Source organism: Phlebotomus papatasi, chromosome 2, assembly GCF_024763615.1.
Source record: "Phlebotomus papatasi isolate M1 chromosome 2, Ppap_2.1, whole genome shotgun sequence".
In the NCBI taxonomy this organism is placed as follows: Eukaryota; Metazoa; Arthropoda; class Insecta; order Diptera; family Psychodidae; genus Phlebotomus; species Phlebotomus papatasi.
The window spans coordinates 18,769,086-18,789,151 of record NC_077223.1 but is presented as its reverse complement, the minus strand read 5'-3'; the positions used below and the strand labels follow the sequence as shown (position 1 = coordinate 18,789,151).

At 33.4% G+C, this 20,066-nt stretch overlaps 2 protein-coding genes across 2 annotated transcripts; both read right to left on the bottom strand.

Moving 5' to 3' along the window:
* Positions 1-3,019: 3,019 nt before the first annotated feature.
* LOC129802943 (COP9 signalosome complex subunit 7) lies at positions 3,020-4,143 on the bottom strand. Its single transcript, XM_055849189.1, has 3 exons — positions 3,854-4,143; positions 3,304-3,777; positions 3,020-3,240 (listed from the first exon to the last, which is right to left on the bottom strand). Exons 1-3 carry the CDS (start codon positions 4,046-4,048, stop codon positions 3,079-3,081), a joined length of 831 nt encoding a protein of 276 aa, XP_055705164.1. The 5' UTR covers positions 4,049-4,143; the 3' UTR covers positions 3,020-3,078.
* A 134-nt stretch (positions 4,144-4,277) lies between these two features.
* LOC129802929 (uncharacterized) lies at positions 4,278-17,142 on the bottom strand. Its single transcript, XM_055849165.1, has 4 exons — positions 16,743-17,142; positions 7,872-8,237; positions 4,699-5,841; positions 4,278-4,627 (listed from the first exon to the last, which is right to left on the bottom strand). Exons 1-4 carry the CDS (start codon positions 16,804-16,806, stop codon positions 4,353-4,355), a joined length of 1,848 nt encoding a protein of 615 aa, XP_055705140.1. The 5' UTR covers positions 16,807-17,142; the 3' UTR covers positions 4,278-4,352.
* Positions 17,143-20,066: the final 2,924 nt, after the last annotated feature.

The following is a 20,066-nucleotide window of genomic DNA, read 5'->3' as shown; positions in this document are numbered from 1 at the left end:
ATAGGAGAAGGCTTTAAGGTTTCGTACACACTCTAGCTTCGAACTATGATCTATGACAATATGTTTTAATAGCTACACGGATCCCGGGAATATGCACATTTTCGGGACCAAAAAACCATGCGAAATGGCTTTATGCATCCAGAAAATTGCATACCGGGAGGCCGTTTCAGTAACGTATTTCAGTAACATTATTTATTGGCCAGAGTTCTTCAGTAAATTAGTAGAATATCCAAAAAATTTACATTAATAAAAGAAATTAAAGTTTTTTCCGTGTTTTAAAATGTCCCACGTCACTTAAGGCGTATTTCACAAATTATTTCACAAATTGATTTCAATGGTAGGCAAACATGCATAATTGTATGTGCATAATCCCGCCAAATGCATAATTCCGATTTAATCTACTTGAAACAGTGAGGGTATCTCAAAATTTTGATATTGAAATGATTTCGAATTATACAACACTGTAGGGGAAAGGGCCCATGCTTTCAACGGTCCCAAGCTTTATAGTGACTAAATTTTTCCTACACACAGAAAAATGGAAAATTCTTAAATAGAAACACCCAGGAATTTAATTTCAAATCCCATCCAATGAATGTCAATGCCCTAATTCTAAATCCTTGATCATTTAGTTTTAGTTGCAATTTGCAAATCTGTAGACATTTTTCATTTTCCAGCTAATGCTGAACTTAAGTTCCCGATCTCTTAACTTGAAAGAACTAGCGATTCTAGCTCATTTCTCTCGCTCAGAGCTTCTAAACATAAACCAATTTAAGTTCCCAGGATCTTATATATTCTTAAATTTGGAGTCAAAATTTTTCTGTGTGTATGTTTTTCAATAAATATGACTCATTGCAGCCATATTTTAAAAACTAGAGGAAAGTGTCATGTTTCTAAAATATATTATGGGGTCATATTTATTCAGTAACATAAGAAAAATGTAGTCACTATAAAGCTTGGGACCGTGTAGAAGAAGTTTGAAATTTATTTAGTTACTGGAACTAATTTGTTGTAGTACCAGTTACTAATTTAATTTAGTTATGATAACTAAATGAAAAAGATACTGTAACTAATATTGGTCAACTGTTTCATTTAGTTACCATACCTAAATATATGGATGGGTCTATGCTTACTATATTTTATAGTTTCCATATCTGTATATGTTCAGTTTTAGCTTAATTTCGGTACGCCCGCAAAAATCGACACCGCGTCAATTTTGATATTTTCCTTCATTCACTTTCCTAATTTGAATTTTGAGTGGAAAATTCTTTTTTTTAGATAGATAATGTACGCTATATAAACAAATGGTGTTTATAATGACCAGCGCACAATACCTTTTGTTTTTAAATGTGTTTTCAAAATTTTCTAGATCTCACTCACTCTCATTGAAATGTCAAAAACATGTTTACTAAATAAAAGTTATTGTGCGTTGGGCATAATATTTCAACCCGTTCAACCCTTTAAAGACAAGAGGGTAAAAAAATTGGGGATCACAAAAAATAGGTCTTTCTGACTTTTTATAGCAAATCAAAGCTTTTTAGATGGCATTAGGAAAAATTTTATTGTAGGGTCATTGGTGACCCAATCGTCCTTAACTCTTTCGCGTCCCACTTTTATTCAGCAGATGAATTCATGTAAAATTGAGTTTTTCCTAATGCTTTATGATCAGATATAATAGTTCAGAGAGAAAAAAAAATTCCATTGCGTGAAAACTCGGAAAAACCCCGGGTCATATATGACCCTGTTGTCCTCAAGGGAAGTGTATTTACCATTTTCAAAATCTATATCACAGGCTTTTTAAGAGTTTTTTTTTGCTTGAAGTTACTAATTTGGCCAAAACCATGGCAAACTGGATTGTCTTGATGAACACTGTACTCCTGGTGTTCAAGGAATCTTCCTGGTAATCCCTTGAACAGTCACTGTCACAATATTTTGAGTGGTATTTGGCAAAAATAAACTTATCCACATATTTATTCACACACAATACCATTGCACAATATGAGACGCTTGCAGAATACTCTAAAATATTGCAAAATATGTTCTAATTCATCAGATATAAGATGAAATGTCCAGGAGCAAGATGTCCCACCTGCATTTCACAAAGAAAAACAATGTCTCAACTACATTTCGCTATAGGTTTGGGACGAAAACACTGTTACCCTTGCCGACAATAGGGTCATATATGACCCGGAAAATTCTACACGTTTTTCTGGAAAATTGAGAGTAGTTTATTATATCGAAATATGCAATATACAATCTTTGGATATTCTATTTTGTGTTTCTAAAGAACTTTTTGCAGAAAAAAATAAATTAATATAAAAATTTTTGAAAAAGAAAAGTCATTTCACAAAGTTCGAAATTAGTGATGTTTGATCTCAAATATTTTCTTTTCCTGAATATCTGGAGTCGTGAGAAAATTAGCCAAGAATCTTACATCTTTCTATTATGATGTCGTGCACAAACCGATAGATTTCAATTAATGTAAATAGTCAAAAAAAAATTGTTTTTTCCCCGTGTCATATATGACCCTAATGACGCGAAGGAGTTAAAGAATTATTGTTAGCGAATGATTAAAATTTAGTGATCGTTATGATCACTATAGCTCAGCTAAGTATTTTAGTTGAGATTCTTTACAATATCTCTTCTTTAGAAATTACAGGAGATATCTTTGTAATAAGATACGGAAACGCCGTGATGTATGCAAAAGATTTTCAGCGCCAACGATTCACAAGAAATGCATTTCAAATTTCCCGCGTTAAACATATTGCATACATTTAGGGGCAATTCAAAAAATATTTTATCAGCACCTAATAGTAGGCAATTTGTATCAAACTATTTCAATCTCTTTTCACTTAAGCCGGAGCTAGATTTAATTGTGTTTTTCTAGTACATTGCTCTAATGGGTTAACCAGTTGGTCAAATAAGAAAATTAATACTCAGGTCCAATATGAAGGAAATTCAGCTTAATTTTCCAAATTCAAATCCAATTGATCCAAAGAGGAAAATGATGAATAAAACAAGATTTTTTTTTCAAGAAATTCAAGTTTAATAAGCGCATTTAAAAATTGTAATAAAGTGAATTCAATTGAAGTTTTTGAACCATGACTTTCCACTGGATTTGCCAGGTTTGCTCTTGGTAGATTTTTTCCTCATTTCTTGGCTACTCTGCTCTCTCATTTCCATGGGCATAGCTTCGTCGCAGTCGATAGTCTGCGATTTGATGGCCTTCTTCAGGTTCATAATCTGCAAAAATTAAAAAAAAAATCAGCATTTATGCAAAAAACTTTTCTTCTAGGTCCCCTTTACTTCTTGGTCAATCTTCTCTTTGTGCTTGATAGTACGGGCTTTTTCGCTATTTGCCCGATGGATTTGGGTGTCGATGCAATTAAGGACAGCTGCACAGGAGTCACACCATTCCTGGAGAGTCCCAACTATTTGATTTATATCTCCCGGACGGATATCACGACCAATTGCATAATCTACTTCTAATTGGCTATTCTTCTGATCCAGTTTGCCATGAATGATATCTGCGTAAATTGCCTCGATGATTAAATCTTCCAAGTCCCGGACATTCGAGATATCCAACTCAGTCAGGAGTGTCTGGTAGGGGATGCATTTATTCTGGATGGCTAGTGTGACAATTGTGAGGTGCTGGAGCTTCTTTTTCATCGTAGTATTGAGCTCTAGCACTTGATCCTTTTTCTCCAGGTACTGCCGGAAAGTTCCGTAAGCGAAGAGATTCAGAGCATTGAAATATTTCACATGTTGTCCTCCTTCCAGCTACAAAGAAACCCCAGGAATTTTAATAAATTAAATTACACTAAGCTTCTGGCAGATTATCCTGTGGGATATTTACCTCCATAATGCTGGGAATTTGCAGTAACTCTCCGAAAACATACACACCGGGAGCTTCCAGAACTTGATGGATGAGATCCAAGCAAGCGGCTCCTTTGGCCATTTTGGCCAATGCCACATAATGCTCAAGGGCATTGTGTGTTGCTACAGACGGTGGATTTTCTTCGAAACCATGCGACATCATCTCAGTGTGCATTTTACTATCCAAAAACTCTCTACAAAAACTGCCCTCGGATTTTCACAGACACAACAATTTTTGAGGTTATGTTACTGTCATATTTGACATCGACTATCTTCGGGTGGAGTTCGTGTGAATCGATGAATTCTTCGTAAAATTTCAAACAATACACGCGCCTAAATACGTTAAAAAATCAATATGGCGACGATATAGTGACAAGTGAAAAGAAAGGCAAAAGGGCAATAACTTGTTATTTTTCTCGAGTTTTCCACTCGATATTTATTCCACGGTTATAGGAGTACTAGTTACAGGTATCAAAAGGTCATACACTGGAAATGGCAAGAAGGATAAGCAGTAGTATGCACTGAGGGGAAATTCTAACACTCTCAGCTGTGGCGATTATTGCAGGTATTTTTGTTGTTTTTGACGCTGGTACCGTCGAGCTGGACGCAGGATAGATCCTGGATACTTGTGGAGGATGCACCGATGTGTATTTAGTAGTTGCTGGTGTGGTTATTTCATCAGCAGACGATGAACTTGAGTGAACATGGCGATGAGAGGAATGCGGCGTCTTATCAGCCACGGCGTTGCAATAACCTGAAATACCCAGAATTTACCATATTTGGTCATTTCAATAACCGGAAATATATCCAGATGTCTGAACTTACCAATTTTGTTCAATTCCATCCCATAGCGATGAGGATTTAGATTCCGTTGGCAATTTTCACCAGCTTCTTTGATGAAGATAGTCTTCTCAGCCATCATGGCGCCTACAAAGCACTCGTGCGTATTCAAGTCTCGCCTGTAGGTGAAGGCATAGAGGAGACCATTCTCCTCCCATTGCCCAAGGCACTGATATTCACGCTCTTCATATACCTCTCCTGTGTCACAAGCTGATACTTCATAATAAAGGATATTTGGGGATTTGCAGTCTGATGAGAGTTTGGCACAAAGTCCCTCAGCGTCTGGGATGAATCCGGTGAATTCACCACTGACTGGGCACTGGGTGAAGTGGGTATGGGTGGTTTCTCTACTTTGTGTGATCCACCGGCTTCCGTCAAAGTTCTCCTCTGTACAGAGACGCTGAGCAGATGACTGGACAGGACTGGATTGCAGAGACATTTGGAACTCCAAAATATTAGGGCTTCTCTGCTCAAGCCACGTGCAGAAGTACTTTTCCTCACCACACTGGGTAGTGCTCTTCACTAAGTACTTCCCTGTTGCTGGATTCTCCTCAATGCACCTCATTGTGTGTGTCTTAAAAGATGCTGAATCGTAGAAGATCGCCACAGAATCTGAAGATTTCTTCATGTGCTTCCATCGACCCGTAAGCCATTTTGGGAAGGCACATTCTCCGGGTGATGTCTTCTCCACAGCCGTAGGAAAGAGTGTCAGAAATTCTCCGTACATCCCTCGAGAATCCCTGTGATTTGTAGATGTGCATGTGGAGTCATTGCTAAAGGACAGAGTAACAACTCCTGTGCTAGCATCTTCCAGGTACACAGCACATCGATACCGTGGTCCCAACTTCTCGTCTTGCCTTGTGTTGATCAAGGCGAGATAGTTCACCCCATTGTAGCCCATCCAGTGACCCAAACACTCAAGGGAAGCATCCAAGTCTTCAAAGTTACAACCACGGAAGCGCAGATTGAACGAAGAACCGGATGGACACGTGTCCAGTGTGGATTTCGGTGATAAGCACTCCAATCTCTTCTCGGCATCGTTGCCTGTGGCAAATGTGAAATTGTATCGACCACTTATTGGGCAATACTCCCGCCGTCGGATTACTTGACCATCGAGTTCTCGGATTTCTGCAAGAGGAACAGACGAAGATTGATGAGCGGAAGAATTTTTTCTTATTCCACTTTCTGCGGTTTTGACCCCTAAAAATCTCATTTTATGCAGTGCTTCCGGACAGGAAGATTTCATTAGGAAAGAAGGTATTGGATTTCTACAGAATGGCCTTACAGAAGTGCCTCAATTTTATTTCACATTTTATGGCATAAAATTATTCAACTAACTTGTATTGTACTGTTGGAGCTGTCCTTCTGTTTTGAATAAATAGAAAAAGATTTATTAGAATTAATATAGGAGTTATATTTTTTATTAGGAATATTTAGGGCACGCCCCTATTTCATAAGTTTTAAAAAGTGAAAAAATGGCATTTTTTAATATATTAATTCCAACGACAACTTTAAAGTAAAAGAAAAATTAAATTTTCAAATTTTAATAACATATAAAAAAATGAGAAATAATTAATTTTTAGTTTAAGAATTAAGAGTTAAAACAAGGAAAATGTAACAAGAGTTATCACGAAAGGCAAAAAACGCAAAAAACAGATTTTCTTGTTGTAAGGAATGTTTAGAAAAATTTTATGACAGCTTTTCTTATAAGTTGTAGATTTTATTTTATTTTATTTATTTCTTATAAGATGAGCACTTTACAGAAGGTGTGGTTTATTTGATTTATAGCAGAGCTTTTTGTTCTTCATTGCAAATTTAAATTTTAATAAATTTAGGGTAGTGTACGTGGGGTAGTTTCACGTATGCATTACTTTTTAAAATTCATATCTTTGGAATAAAAATTAATTGTCTAGGATCTAGGTACTATACTGTATATTCAGATACCCAATGCCTAAATAAAACTAATCAGACTTAGTCTGTTTGAATCGTTATACTTCATATTTGTTTAGAAAAAGGTTTTGAATAAATGTTCAGCTACGTGAAACTGCCCCATCATGACCTATTGACAATTCCAGCGATATTTTGAGGTGTAGTCTTCTATGGGGAACTAAAAATTTTAGGTTCTTTAAATTATTATGGTCACCATGAATAATTTCAATACCTTTCATTTGGGCTTTGAATAATTAAATTCAGTAGTCGGAAAATGGGATGTTTTTTGCATAATATCAGCAAGTTTTCCAGAAGAAAACGTTAGGAAAAGGCTTTTAGCTCTTTCGCGTCTTTAGGGTAATGTCATGACTCGGGGAAAAAAGTTTTTTTTGGGTATTTACATTAATTGAAATCTATCTGTTCGTGCACGACATCATAATAGAAGGATGTAAGATTCTTAGCTCATTTTCTCAAGACTCCAGTTAGATTTCAATTAATGTAAATAGCCAAAAAGAAACTTTTTTCCCCGGGTCATATATGACCCTAAAGACGCGAAAGAGTTAGGCTTTGCACATACCCTGAATTCGAAAACTTCATATTTTCCCATATCTCCTTTAATGAATTTGAACTAATAGCAATATTTTAATAGCTAGTCTTATGTTACAAATTATACCTGAAAAATTAGGTCAGATTGATTAAAGAAAGCTGCGACTTTTTGGTCAATAAAAAATTAAATTTGGTCAGTAAAAAACTTTAAAAAATCGGTAAAAAATTAAATTTGATCAGGAAAAAGTCAAATTTGGTCAGTAAAAAATAAAACAAAGTCAGTAAAAAATAAAACAAGGTCAGTAAAAAATAAAATATGGTCAGTAAAAAATAAAGAATCTGATCAGTAAAAAATCAAATTTTATCTGCAAATATTTTTGTTAGTAAAAAATCTAATTTGGTCAGTAGAAAATAAAATTTGGTCAGTAAAAAATCAAATTCGGAGAAAAGTCAAATTTGGTGGGTAAAAAATCGGTCGGTTATTTTTTACTGACCAATTTCAATTTTTTACTGACCAAAAAGATTTTGCCATGAAAGAAATATGGAAAAATATGAAGTGTTCGAAGCCAGAGTGTGTGCGAAGTTTGAAAGCGTTCCCCTTCATGGAATTGTTGCTGATTGATCTTTGAAAGCCCATTTCTTGAAAGATTTCTTATGAAAATTCAGTATTAGTATTAACTTACTGAACAGTATGATTTCTGTATGTTCCTCAGGATCTCTGAGAGATTCCTCTGTGGGACAGGACATGATAGCCTTCTCCTCATTTGTGAAGCACTTGGCCATGTACTCCATCGTGGTGTAGACACGCACAATGTTCTTCGTGACGAGTGTTATGTGGAAGCATCGAAAGCAACTGGTGTCCTCATCCTCCTCCAGTGATGCCATCATGAGGATTACCTTATTTCCGATGCGTTTGTGACAATTTCCCCAGATTGTTATCAAATCTGAAGTAATATTAATTTGGCTGTAGACGACATCCACGCCGGATACGGTGCTCTGAGTCACGTAGACGCCTTGCATTTCGGCGGGAAAATAGCATGAAGCGGCGCCTTTGCAGCAAGAAAAGAAAAATAAAGCGGAAAAGGTAAAGCACTGGTAGACTGTCAGTGTCAGGTGCGATGATGGAGGTAGCAAAAAAAAATAGAGGCAATGTGCTAATTATATTCAATTAAGTTGGTGAGTTTGCATGTGCAATATGCTCAAATGATTGCAAATTGAACCAAAGTCTCTTGGGCTCTCCCCCACAATCTTTCTCTACCAGCAAAACCGTACCAGCCACAGATTATCCGCTGTAACTGTTAAGACGTTGAGGCTCCACGAACATTAGGGAAGGTAAGAAAGGTATGGATATAACGTTAAGAAAAAAAAATAAACAAAGAAATCAGTGGAGCGTCGAACGTGAGAAATAATGAGTTAGTGAAAATATTTCTCTGCTCAAACTCGTCCAACTTCTATTATTCACATTTTTTTTGGCTGGAAGAAAAGTGCTATTGGTTTTGTTTATTAGATAGAGAAATATTCCATCCATGCAATTAATTGGTAATCAGGAGAATGAGGCGGTTCCGATTTCTCAGCATGAGATGAAGAAGGGGTGAGAAAATTGAAAGAAAGGATTATACGAGGCTTACAAATTGCTGGAGAAATTGTTGAAGAATGAGAGATAGGATCAACTTTCAACAAAAATACTTTTCTCAGGTTCACGTGACAATAATCGGATTTAACTTATTGCAAAAATATAGGAATTTAAAAGGGGAAAGGTAGACAAATTGAAAAATTGAGAAAAGAAACTTTGTTGTATCTTTAAGCCAGAGATGTATTAAGATTATATTGTCTTGAAAGATTATTGTGCTATCTAAAGTTTTCAGGAAATTTTTAATATCACACTTTCATCATAATCAGAGGACAGCTTTGCCAATCGATTCATAAATTTATAAGGTTTTATGGTTTTAAAAAACAGATCTTTAAGTTCTTCAGAATTATATAACCGACAGTGATAAGCACGGTTATCTTGTAGATATGATCTAAGCGCTCTAATATGGACTCCAGACTTAAGGTTAAGCTTTGGATAAACAAAATAATTGTGGATCTAAATAAAATAATTATAAGGACCAGTTTCATTGAGAAATAGGCGAAAAAATCGTATAACAATCTAGCCCCACAGCTCAAAGTAGCCCCACCTCCCCCTATATGACTAAACTTCTCTAATTTATTTTTTAACATTTCTAAGAAAAAGTTGCATTTTTGTATTATTCATAAATTTCGGATTTCCCTAAATTCCAACTCAAAACTGAATCTTTTTGGATTGTGGATTTTCTCATTAGTTTTCCTTTGTCATTGGTTTTTCCTATGAAACACACGTTTAAAATGATTGTGATTAAACTGGTTCTTTTTCTTATAGAGCGTTTTTCAAAGATTTATTTTCACGTTATTACAGTGCGAAGGCAGCCAAAATTCCGAAAGCCAAAATCCCGAACGCCAAAATCCCGATGTGCCAAGATCCCGGAATGTTCAAAATCCTGAAAGGGATGAAATTATATGGAAGATGTGTAGAATAATTTCCCAAGACACAGAAAATTTCCCTTTGCCTCCAGCAAGCGCGGGTGCAATCGTGGGCGTAGCTATGACACTTTTAAGAATTCGGGATTTTGGCTTGCGGTGTTTTGGTCCATTCGGAATTTTGGCTTTCGGGATTTAGGCGTTCGGGATTTTGGATTTCGGGATTTTGGCTTTCATGATTTTGACAGGGACCCATTATAGTGAAGTTGGGTATACCAAAAATTTTGATTTTTTTAATCTTGTTTTTATTAATTATAAAAAATTCTATTTATTTTCATTACAAATTTATCATAAATTTGATTATTAATTTTAAAAGGTAATTATTATGTTGAAAATGGATATTTAGTTTTTTCATGATCTCTCAAAAAATCTAAAAGATTTCCAATATCAACATTCTTAAAAAAAATAGCTTTAAATTTTCCTAATAGGGATAGGTTTGGCTGTATTGAACTGGGGCTACATTGAAAACATTATTTTTCACATTTTTCTAAAGGATTCTAGGCTTTAACCTATAGTAGACATACAAAAAAATCCGGATCTAAATTAAAATTATGACTAAAAATACAGAAATATGCGAAAAAAAAACGTTTTCGATACAGCCACAGCTTCTGTTCCTACCATGTTTATTGTTATTTCAAGGTAAAAACGTTTAAATTTGTAGAGCAACATTAGTATTTTCTATTAATATTTTATGAAAAGGAATTGAAAATATTAATATTTTTTGTGTCTTGTATACCTTACTCGAATCTCTCGAAACTTGTACATTAAAGACGGTTAATGGAGATTATTATGAAATCTGAAACCTTTCTTTTTATCTTCATATTTGAATATTTTCGGATTTTGACATTTTGCCCCAGTCTCCCCTAAATGAAGTATTTTTATTAGTATTTGTCTTTCTATAAAAATTAATTTAAAAAAAAAACTTTGTGAAATTCATATAAAAAACAAAAACTTACGAAGTGCTAAATAGCTAAATACTTCAAAGATAATTTATAAATTATTTTTCATTCCTTAAATATTTAAGAAAAATCATAAGGGTAAGCAGGGCACCTGTGAATTGGAATAGTTTTGAAATAGGGCTCTTTTTTAATCATATTTTTACAATGATATAATTTAGCTTAAACCAACTGTGAAGCTAAGCAGAATAAAAGCCTCAATTCCTTTTGAAAATAAGAGAAAAATGTCCAATTTCAAAGGTCCCAATTCAAAGGTACCCCTCTTCTCCCTAGGTAAATTGCACCGTATAATTTGTACATATTTAGTTTAAGTGTAATACCTTATAATTTGAAAAGCCTATCTTATATTGTAAGTAAAATGTAAGACCATACTAAACCTAAAATTAGTGGATAATCAAGTTAGGGGAGACCGAGGCAGAATTAGTCAGAAAATGAAATTTTTTATTGCGTATAATTTGTAAAAATAATGTTTGTATCAGGCTGATAAATATTTCAATGAATAGGAAGAGAGGTGTTTTCTTAGAATAAATAGAGGTCTTCTCAATATTAATTCTAAGGCAAACTACATCCCACTGTCTAATGGCGTCTACTAGTAGATTTTTTAAAAAAAAATGCCTTTTTAAAGAAAATTTCCCCTATCCTTATAGGAAGAAACGTCAGAATTTTTTAAAAAAGGCATTTTTTAAAAAAAATTTCTACCTATAGGGGAGACTGGGGCACATGTAATCATTTTCGATACATGCGAATTTGAGGTGATTTTCCAAGGACACCGTGATTTTTTGGAAAATATTTCTTAGCTCATGTTTTACCCTTGGGTATAGGCAATTCGTCGAGGGTAATACGGATGCTGGAAAACAATTGAGTTTTCCATAAAAATAAAATTTGTGTCCCTGTGCATTTTTCTCTTTTCACAAAATACCTGGGGTAGAAGTAACCACTTTCTGGGGAGGATGTAAACACCTTTTTTCCCACCCTTGAAATTAACTTTGCACCACTCTCGATTATTTTAATTACTTAAGAGATATATAAAGACTGTATATTTTTCAAAAAATCACGACACTTTTTACAAAGAATAATTAAAATAGCAAAAAAACTAAAAGCATGCATATCAAAGACATTTTTCAATGGATTTTCCCCATATTTTGACATCATGTGACTTTTTATTGAACACAGCGCCACCAATTTTTTTCGTAATCTATGAATTATAGATATTTCGCATGAAGGTCAATTTCCCGCTCTTTTACCTACTCATTTTGTGAAATTGAAATTGCCTGATTACATCTACCCCAAATGCTGTTTTCTGACCAATTATTAATTCTTTTGAAATAATGAGAATCTCAATTTCTCTAGTAAATGCATTAATATAATCCTAAAAGATGTAGGAAAGAACTGGTATTGCTACATTTCGATTATTTTACACAATTTTTAATTTCCAGGTGGAAATCCAAATGATCAAAATAATCGAAATATCAACATTTTCAGGAAAATGATTTTTATTTTTAAAGTATATTAGGATTTTATTGACCAATTTATCTGTGGACATACATCCCCATGGTATCTATGAATGCTTATGGGTTTTATCCTCTGGAGTCTTAAAATTAATGAAAAAAATCACAGTGTTTACAACTACCCCACATTACTACTGCCCCAGTTCCCCCTAGACGACATAAGTCTATACGTGGCTTAATCTGCCCTGGTCCCTCCTAGAGACGTTAGTTCCATCATAATTTCAAAATGAAACTTTTTCAACCGAAGCAATTATTTTCAATTTAACCAAAAGAATTTTTCATTGGAATGTACAGAACAAATAGCCAAAAATCCAAACTGTCTGGACTCGGATGAACTCTCCGGGAAGACCATTATAGAGTTCATGAGTAGAAAATGAAACATTTCAGGTTGAACTATTCTTGAGGGGGAAAAATATTTGAGAATGAGACGTGTTGTTCTTTTTCTACTCCAAATAAACTTTTCCACGAGAAATGACATAATAATTCTTGGTATTCTCTCCTCTTCTTCATTTTTTTTCAGGCGCATTTCAAATGATGGGAACCTGAGGGAAAAAGAGTCTCTTGTCGTTTTTTTTTCGGAACTCAATGAGCTTCATTGAAGCAGAAATGAAATTGTTCTCTAAGCTCAAGGGGCAAATCATTTGGCGGCTCAGTGGATTTCACCATCTGATGAAGATTGCTGACTGAAGCAGATTGAAGAGATTGAAGATGGTGAAATAGAGCAGAGAATAACCTTCTCTGGGGTGATTCACAAATCTCGAGGTGAGAATGTATTCTATAAGATTCATTTGCATACCATCAGAAGGAATTTATTGTGATTTTTCTGTGATTTTATTGTCTGCTTTTTTGCGATGTGGGTCACTTATTTTTCCTCAAACAATTTCATTTGTGTGTTTGTTGAGGAATTTAGAGCCCCAAAAGACATGGATAGTTAGTGTTGTGAAACGACATTAATTCCGGTGGGATTTCTTTTGTGCGAAAAGCGCGATGAATTGAAAAATGGCCAAAAGAATTCAATCACTTCTCAATGGGCTGCCGATTGATGGCGTTCACTAAGAATATGCGAAGAAGAACTTAGTGTTGAGGCACCCCTTATGGCCAATTTAATAAAATATTTTATTTGTTTATTTCTAAGGGGAAGTATGACACCTTTGAATTGAGGCAACCATGAAATAAAGTATTTTTCTCCTACTTTAAAATTTTATAAATACTTTTGAAATTTTAAATTAGGCCATTAGAAATTTGGAACAATTAGAAAAAACTGTTCAACACATTGAAAAATTCTTATGATTTTACGTGTAATTAAATTGATATTAAAAATATATACTTTTACTGATTTTCTAAACTTATACAGACTTATACTTATTCTATTTAAAATAATTTTAAATTAAATTAGGAAGGGGGCGGTGTACAATTATCCACAGAGGTAGAATTAGTGGTAGGATATTATAATTTTTCTTAAAAGGAATATTGAGCAATATACTCATTCAATTAAAAGTAATTAACTACCCAGCGAGCACAGATAACTAAAAAAGCAGCGTTTTCAGCATATTTTTGCTGAATCGATCAGCAAAAATATGCTGACCGGTTAGCAGTTCTCGAACAAAAAGTGATAACCAAATATATATGGAAATGGCACTGCCTCGCTAGTGTCGTTTCAAGGTTAGCAGAATTCGACTGAAAGTTCATGTGTTTTCAGCTGAATTGAAATTAGTTGAATTAGTGCTCGCTGAGTCCATTTCTATTTATTCAAATATTTATCAGTCTATTTAAAGCATGCCATCACAAATTATAAGCAAAGAAAAATATTATTTTCTTGCTAATATTTCCCCGGTCTCCCCTATAGAAAATTATAAAATTTGAATAATATATTATTATAAATTATAAAATTATAAAATTTGAGGGTAAGATACATTATGATTGAATGTGGTTTACATGGTTTAATGTTATCAATTGAATCAGCATTTGTCGTAACTTCCTCATCGCCTCATCAGCACTTCTTCTAACAACATGGAAATATACAGACTATACAAGAACTGCTGATGAGGTGATGAAGAAGTTTTTTTTTTATTATGGGTCCATCTGGAAGATGATTGCCCCGTGATGAGGAAGTTACGACAATTGCTGAACCAACTGACGGCGATGTGTAATAAAGCTTTTTGTGTAAATCGTGGAAGTGCTGAGGAAGTCTTTAATGAAAGTGGTGAACGTATTCTTCCCATAATATTTCCCCTTTTACGTAGTGCTGCTCAATAGTCAAGACAACAGAGTCTTTCGAAATTTCTCTAATAAAGTGAAAAATGTGAGAAAATTTTAAAAATATAAAATTTTATTTAAATCAGTTTAAAAACATCATTAAAACCCTAAGTAATTTGTAGTTTTAATTAAAAAAGTTCTGTTTTTTCGTATATTTTCCTTTTACGGTTGAAAGTGTGTTGTTAGCCCTTTTTACCACAAAAAATATTTATTATTACAAATACATTAAATTTTGCTTTAATGAAAATTATCCCCTTTAAAAAAAACTTTAAAAGTATTGAACGTACCATTTATTTGCACAAGAAATGTAATTGTGAATAATTTTTTAAACATAAATTGAATAATGAAAATTTGTTGAAATATAAAATTATGAAAATATACAGTTGCAGGGCATTTTCATTAAATTTTATTGAGAAATATCATGCCATTTTTGTGAAATTTTATTCCACGTTACAATTTTAGTAAAAAAATAAGCAAATTAATTAAATATAATAAAAACTTAATGAAAATAAATTTATGGATCGGTAATAAAATACCTTGAAATAGGGGGAAGTGGGGTACCTTTGAAAGTGAGATTTTTCACCTATTTTTAAATAAAATTAAGCCTTATCGTAATATAATTCAGCTGCACAAATAGATTGAGAAGCTAAATTACATTTATGATATGGCTAAGTTCCACTTCATATGAGAAAAAATCCTATTTCAAGGGTGCTCCACTTCCCCCTAACTACAACTTTACTTTTGATGGATCAGCTTTTTCTCTTTTCTTTCACAATGAAGAAAGACAATAATAAATTTTGAAGCTGTCGCATGCAAAATAAAATTTAGGCTGGACTTATGCATCTTTATTTTTTAAACAATTATTTTCGTGAGAGTTTTTCATCCGTTTTTATGAGTTGACAGAAAATAAATTCTCAAAATATAAATACAGTCAGGGGCCTCTCGACATTTCATTTTTCCATACGTTTTTGCATAGAGGCACTGAAGACTATTGGCAAGTTTTTTCCTAAAGAGAATTGACTTATCAGTCTGATATATTTCGAAATCGTGCACTAATAACTATTTAAAAACACATATTTCATAATCCTCGCCGAAGTAATACAAGAACTACTTGTTCTTGCAAATTTGTTTAAGCAAATTTGTTTAAGTCGCGGTGCAATAGCTGCAAAATTTTTACAAGGAAAAGTGAAAAATAGCTTCACTTTTTATTAGGCTTCATGGTAGGTACTAAATACAGTAAACTCTCGCTCAATCGGCTCTTTTTCACCGGGCGAAAAATTTTTGTTGACAATTTTCAAGTTTGATTTTGAAGCAAATTTGCTCAAATTTGCTATAGTTGCTCTTTTGTTATCATGGTTCTTTATAATTGAGCGCTTTTTGTGGAATTTACAATGTCTTTGACACTCGAATCTCTTGATAACTTGGCATCACATTTTGCCGCACGTGCTCGATTGACAGAGACTCTACTGTACTGAATACCCCCCAGTCATTCATATTTAAGAAACTTCACTGTATTATTTATTTTATTTAATATTTATCGTCTTTCTTCTTGTTAGTGAATAATTAATAGTTTTGGGTAGGGCCAATACAAGCAAGCGGGCGGGGCTTTAGAAAAATTTGAGTAGCCCAATTTTACCCATATTTCCACAATATTCTTAGCAATTTATTTTTAATTAAGTCGCTCCCACAGTTTAATGAGTGGGGCTTGTCCTGGATAAGCTTTATTAAACAAACAAAAACCAAAAAAATAGTAAAATTAATTGGTCATAACTTCTGAAAGGGGCGTGACTTAAAATTATTTTTTGGTGGATCTTAGAAAGTCCAATATAATCTTTTTGTATAATATGGAATTAAAAAAATCTAAAGGAATATTTTGAATAGGTTCTGTAAAATTTATCCACATAATGAATTTTGGAGTATAGAGGCATTATGGGGTGTTTTGACCCTACGAATGGACTAAAGAAAAATATGAATGAGTTGCTCGAAAAATCTCATTCTCGATGCTTCACGATCGTTTGGGGCAAAAAGAAGAATTCTTCGTCAATATACACAGAAGAACACCACGAAAGTGACTCAAAAGCTACAATTTTCTATACACTTTTCGTGTTTCATCTTTAGCATCGATGTGCTTCACACAGGGAAGAAAAAAAATAAGAAGTCAAAGAAAGGAGAGTCTGCAAATTTACATTGAAGAAAAACGGGTAACACAATAATGAAAAAAAAACAGACCCGAGAGCGAAATATTTCCGAAAAAGACACGTAATTCAGCTTTACTTACATTCTCTCGTAATAATAGAAAATCCAATGAATGAAATCAGGTAGATTGTGCACAAAATATTCATATTCTTTTTGTTGTTGTTCCTTTCCACCCAAGAAACACCTTTTACACAAACACAGCAATTTTTTTCACAGAAAATCTTAATCACTAAAGCTCTTTAATATATATATTTTTTAATTAATTAATTAATAGAGAGATATAAGTGGAAGAGAGCTTATCAGAGAGTCATTTTGATGAGTGGTTTTTAGGGTTTAGGGTGGGTTTTCTTTGTGGGGTGGTGTTTGATGCCGGAGGAATTTTGGTTAAATATCTTGTGGTGTAACAGCGAGGAGAGGAAGAAAATTAATACTGTTGGGTTTCACTGGAGGCAACCGCTTCTGTCGAGAAATCAACGTAGACTAACAAAAAAATCACCTTCTTCGCCTGGTGAAGCCCCCAGACCAATTTTCAACGTGAATTGTTGCTCAAGGCGCAAGACAACCAGGTGAATGGTGTACCTCTGCGGTACAAAGCGTAACTTTTGAAAACAATATTTAAGAAATTATTATTTGGTAAATATACTGCCTAGATATTTTAAATAAATTTTACAAACATCTGAAAAATATATATTTAATTATATACAGTGGCGGCCAAAATAATAAAATCATTTTGCAAAGCTTATATTTTTTAACTTTTGCATTTTTTCCCAATTTGTTGATATAATTCTGCAGTAGAAATCTTCAAATTATTAGAATTGTACAATAAGGGTTGTTTTGGCCGCTAGCTAGAGGTCTGTATTTTACACAGAATACGTCAATAGTGAAATTCAGTTCGGCCAAAAAAACTGGAAAACTGTCATTTTTGGTTTCTAAATATGGCTTTATTTAAACTTATTTGATTTATAGTCCACTTTCTTTAATTTAATTAAAAGTGGTGCTATTGTGTTGTTTAAACCAAATTTTTACTACTGATGTATCCTGTGAAAAAGAGAGACCTCTAGCGACCAAAACAACACTTATTTGACGTAAGGTAATTATTTGACAATTCCTATGTCAAAATTATTTCAACGAATTGGCATAAACAAAAATGTTCATGGTAAAATAGTAGTCTTTGCGGAGTTGATTCTATTATTATGGCCGCCACTGTATATATTTAATTATATACTATCAATACATAATTAAATATTAAAATTACATTAATTACTTTACCCTTATCGCTTTCTCTGATTTGCTAGAATATTTAAGTATTCGAATGATTCGATCAGCCTATCAGGGAACATGATGAAACTAAAAAAAATATGTAATTTAATATAGTTTGAAGTTTGAAATCTTTCTGGCACTCGTATGTACACCATTTGCCTCAGGGCAAATTTCATGAAATCAAAATTGATATCTCTTTCTTTCTCAAAAGTTTTGCATATGTATATCCCATTCTTTCACACTCGAAATTGAATCGAGCTAAATTGCATTTGATATAACGATGAAAACGTATTTGAATTTGATGTAGCGTTCGCAGCATTTATTTGAATAGGATGGGGATGCGAATTTTCTGATCTATAAATGTGCCGGATTAGTAAAGTTTTTTTTAAAAAAACTATTAAGCGAAATTTGCTAAAAGATTACGATTTTGTTTAGAGTTTCAAGTTGTATATATAAATCAGATATTTGTAAATTGTGATTGTAAACGTTGTAAACTTGTAAACAAGCTAAGCTTGTTGTAGTACCTGAAATTTCTGAAAATTTATTTTAATTAATTTTATTCCTAATTGTGGGTGGAGGAAAGATTGCCGGCCTTGATTCTTGCGGTTGTAAGATCGAATCCCGCTCCCGATACAAAGATGTCCGACGCCCTTAATAGAAGATTTTATCATATGTAATAAAATGTACACTATTGGCCAAAAGTTTCTTGACAAAGTTATAGGGTAAAGTGGTACAAGTTGGAGGTATAATTTGAACAGGGCTTTTTTTCTTGATAAATTTAGTACTTCATTTTTATTTGTATATTTTTGGTCACAGGCGTGCAAGAACCATTGAAACCGAATAAATGTCAAATAAAACATGTCCGTCAGTGGTCAAAACGCTACCTGAACAAACTTATTTTGACGTTTATTCGGTTTCAACGGTTCTTGCACACCTCTGCTTTAGTTTTATAATTTGGTTCCTTGTGCTTAAAAACAAATTTTGTACTGTATTTATCAAGAAAAAAAACCATTTCCAACTTGTAACGGCGAGTTGTCCAACTTGTAACACTATGTCCCAATTTTATGACTTTACCTTATTCGAGAAATCAGGGAGAAACATTATTTAGAAAAATCTTTTTTTTTTATTTTTTTATTTTTTTAATAAGTAACCTGTAATCCATAGACATGATTTATTCATTTCAAAAAAGAAAAAAAAAATTAGGAAAGTTATGAATTAGAAATAAGGGAGAGGTTCATAATTTTATCCAGTTTCTTATTTTGGACACTTTGAAGATAAAATTGAACACTAAAAATAAATTGATTAAAATGATGGATTATTATTCCAATATTTGATGAACAATGAATTCTATCTAAATATTTGTTCTTTTTGGAAGATTTTAACACTAAATACGTTAAATTTTGAATATGATTTGAGTTAGAATTGCTTTGCTGAAAATTCAGTGTGAGCAATTACTTACGAGGAATATGACAGAACTTCGTGTTTAATTCAGTCTTATTTAGCTGTGATGAAGTACTAACAATGTTTCTTCGCCTTTTTGAGTGATAATATTAAATATTCATTGAAAATTGTGTTGATTCACGTTAGTGGTGATTTGTAAATTTGATCTGAAGTGAGATTTGCCTTGTGAATTAGATTTTTCGTGTGAAAAATAGGAAATTTTTTAAGACATTTATCAGTGAGGTGATACTCCTTATTTTGGACAGGTGTTTTTCTCACGAAATTTCGTGAAGTTTTAGCTTTTGTGATGACTAGGTTGGACAAATGCCTTTGGAAACAAAGGAGCATCATCTCTACGAACGAGATGTAGCGAGAAATGCCTTGAAATGCTCCCGGAAAAGCCAGGTAATGAGCGAATCCGCACGTACTTGGAGTACCGAAGTCAACTCACTTTAATGAATGATATGGAAAGCTTCCGGGCTTCTAGTGATATTCTAGGTTTCCCTTACGTAAACAGGAAGAGGATTTGATAAGATTGGTTCATGAAATGAAGAACAATAGGCATCCTGTTGAGGCGGATTAGCTGTCCAAATTTACAGCCAAGTTGTCCAAATTAATAACCAATTTGTCCAAAATAAGAGTCAAATGCACCTCTACATATCAATTCATTTTTAAACGTATTAAAACTAATTTTAGTAAAAATAAG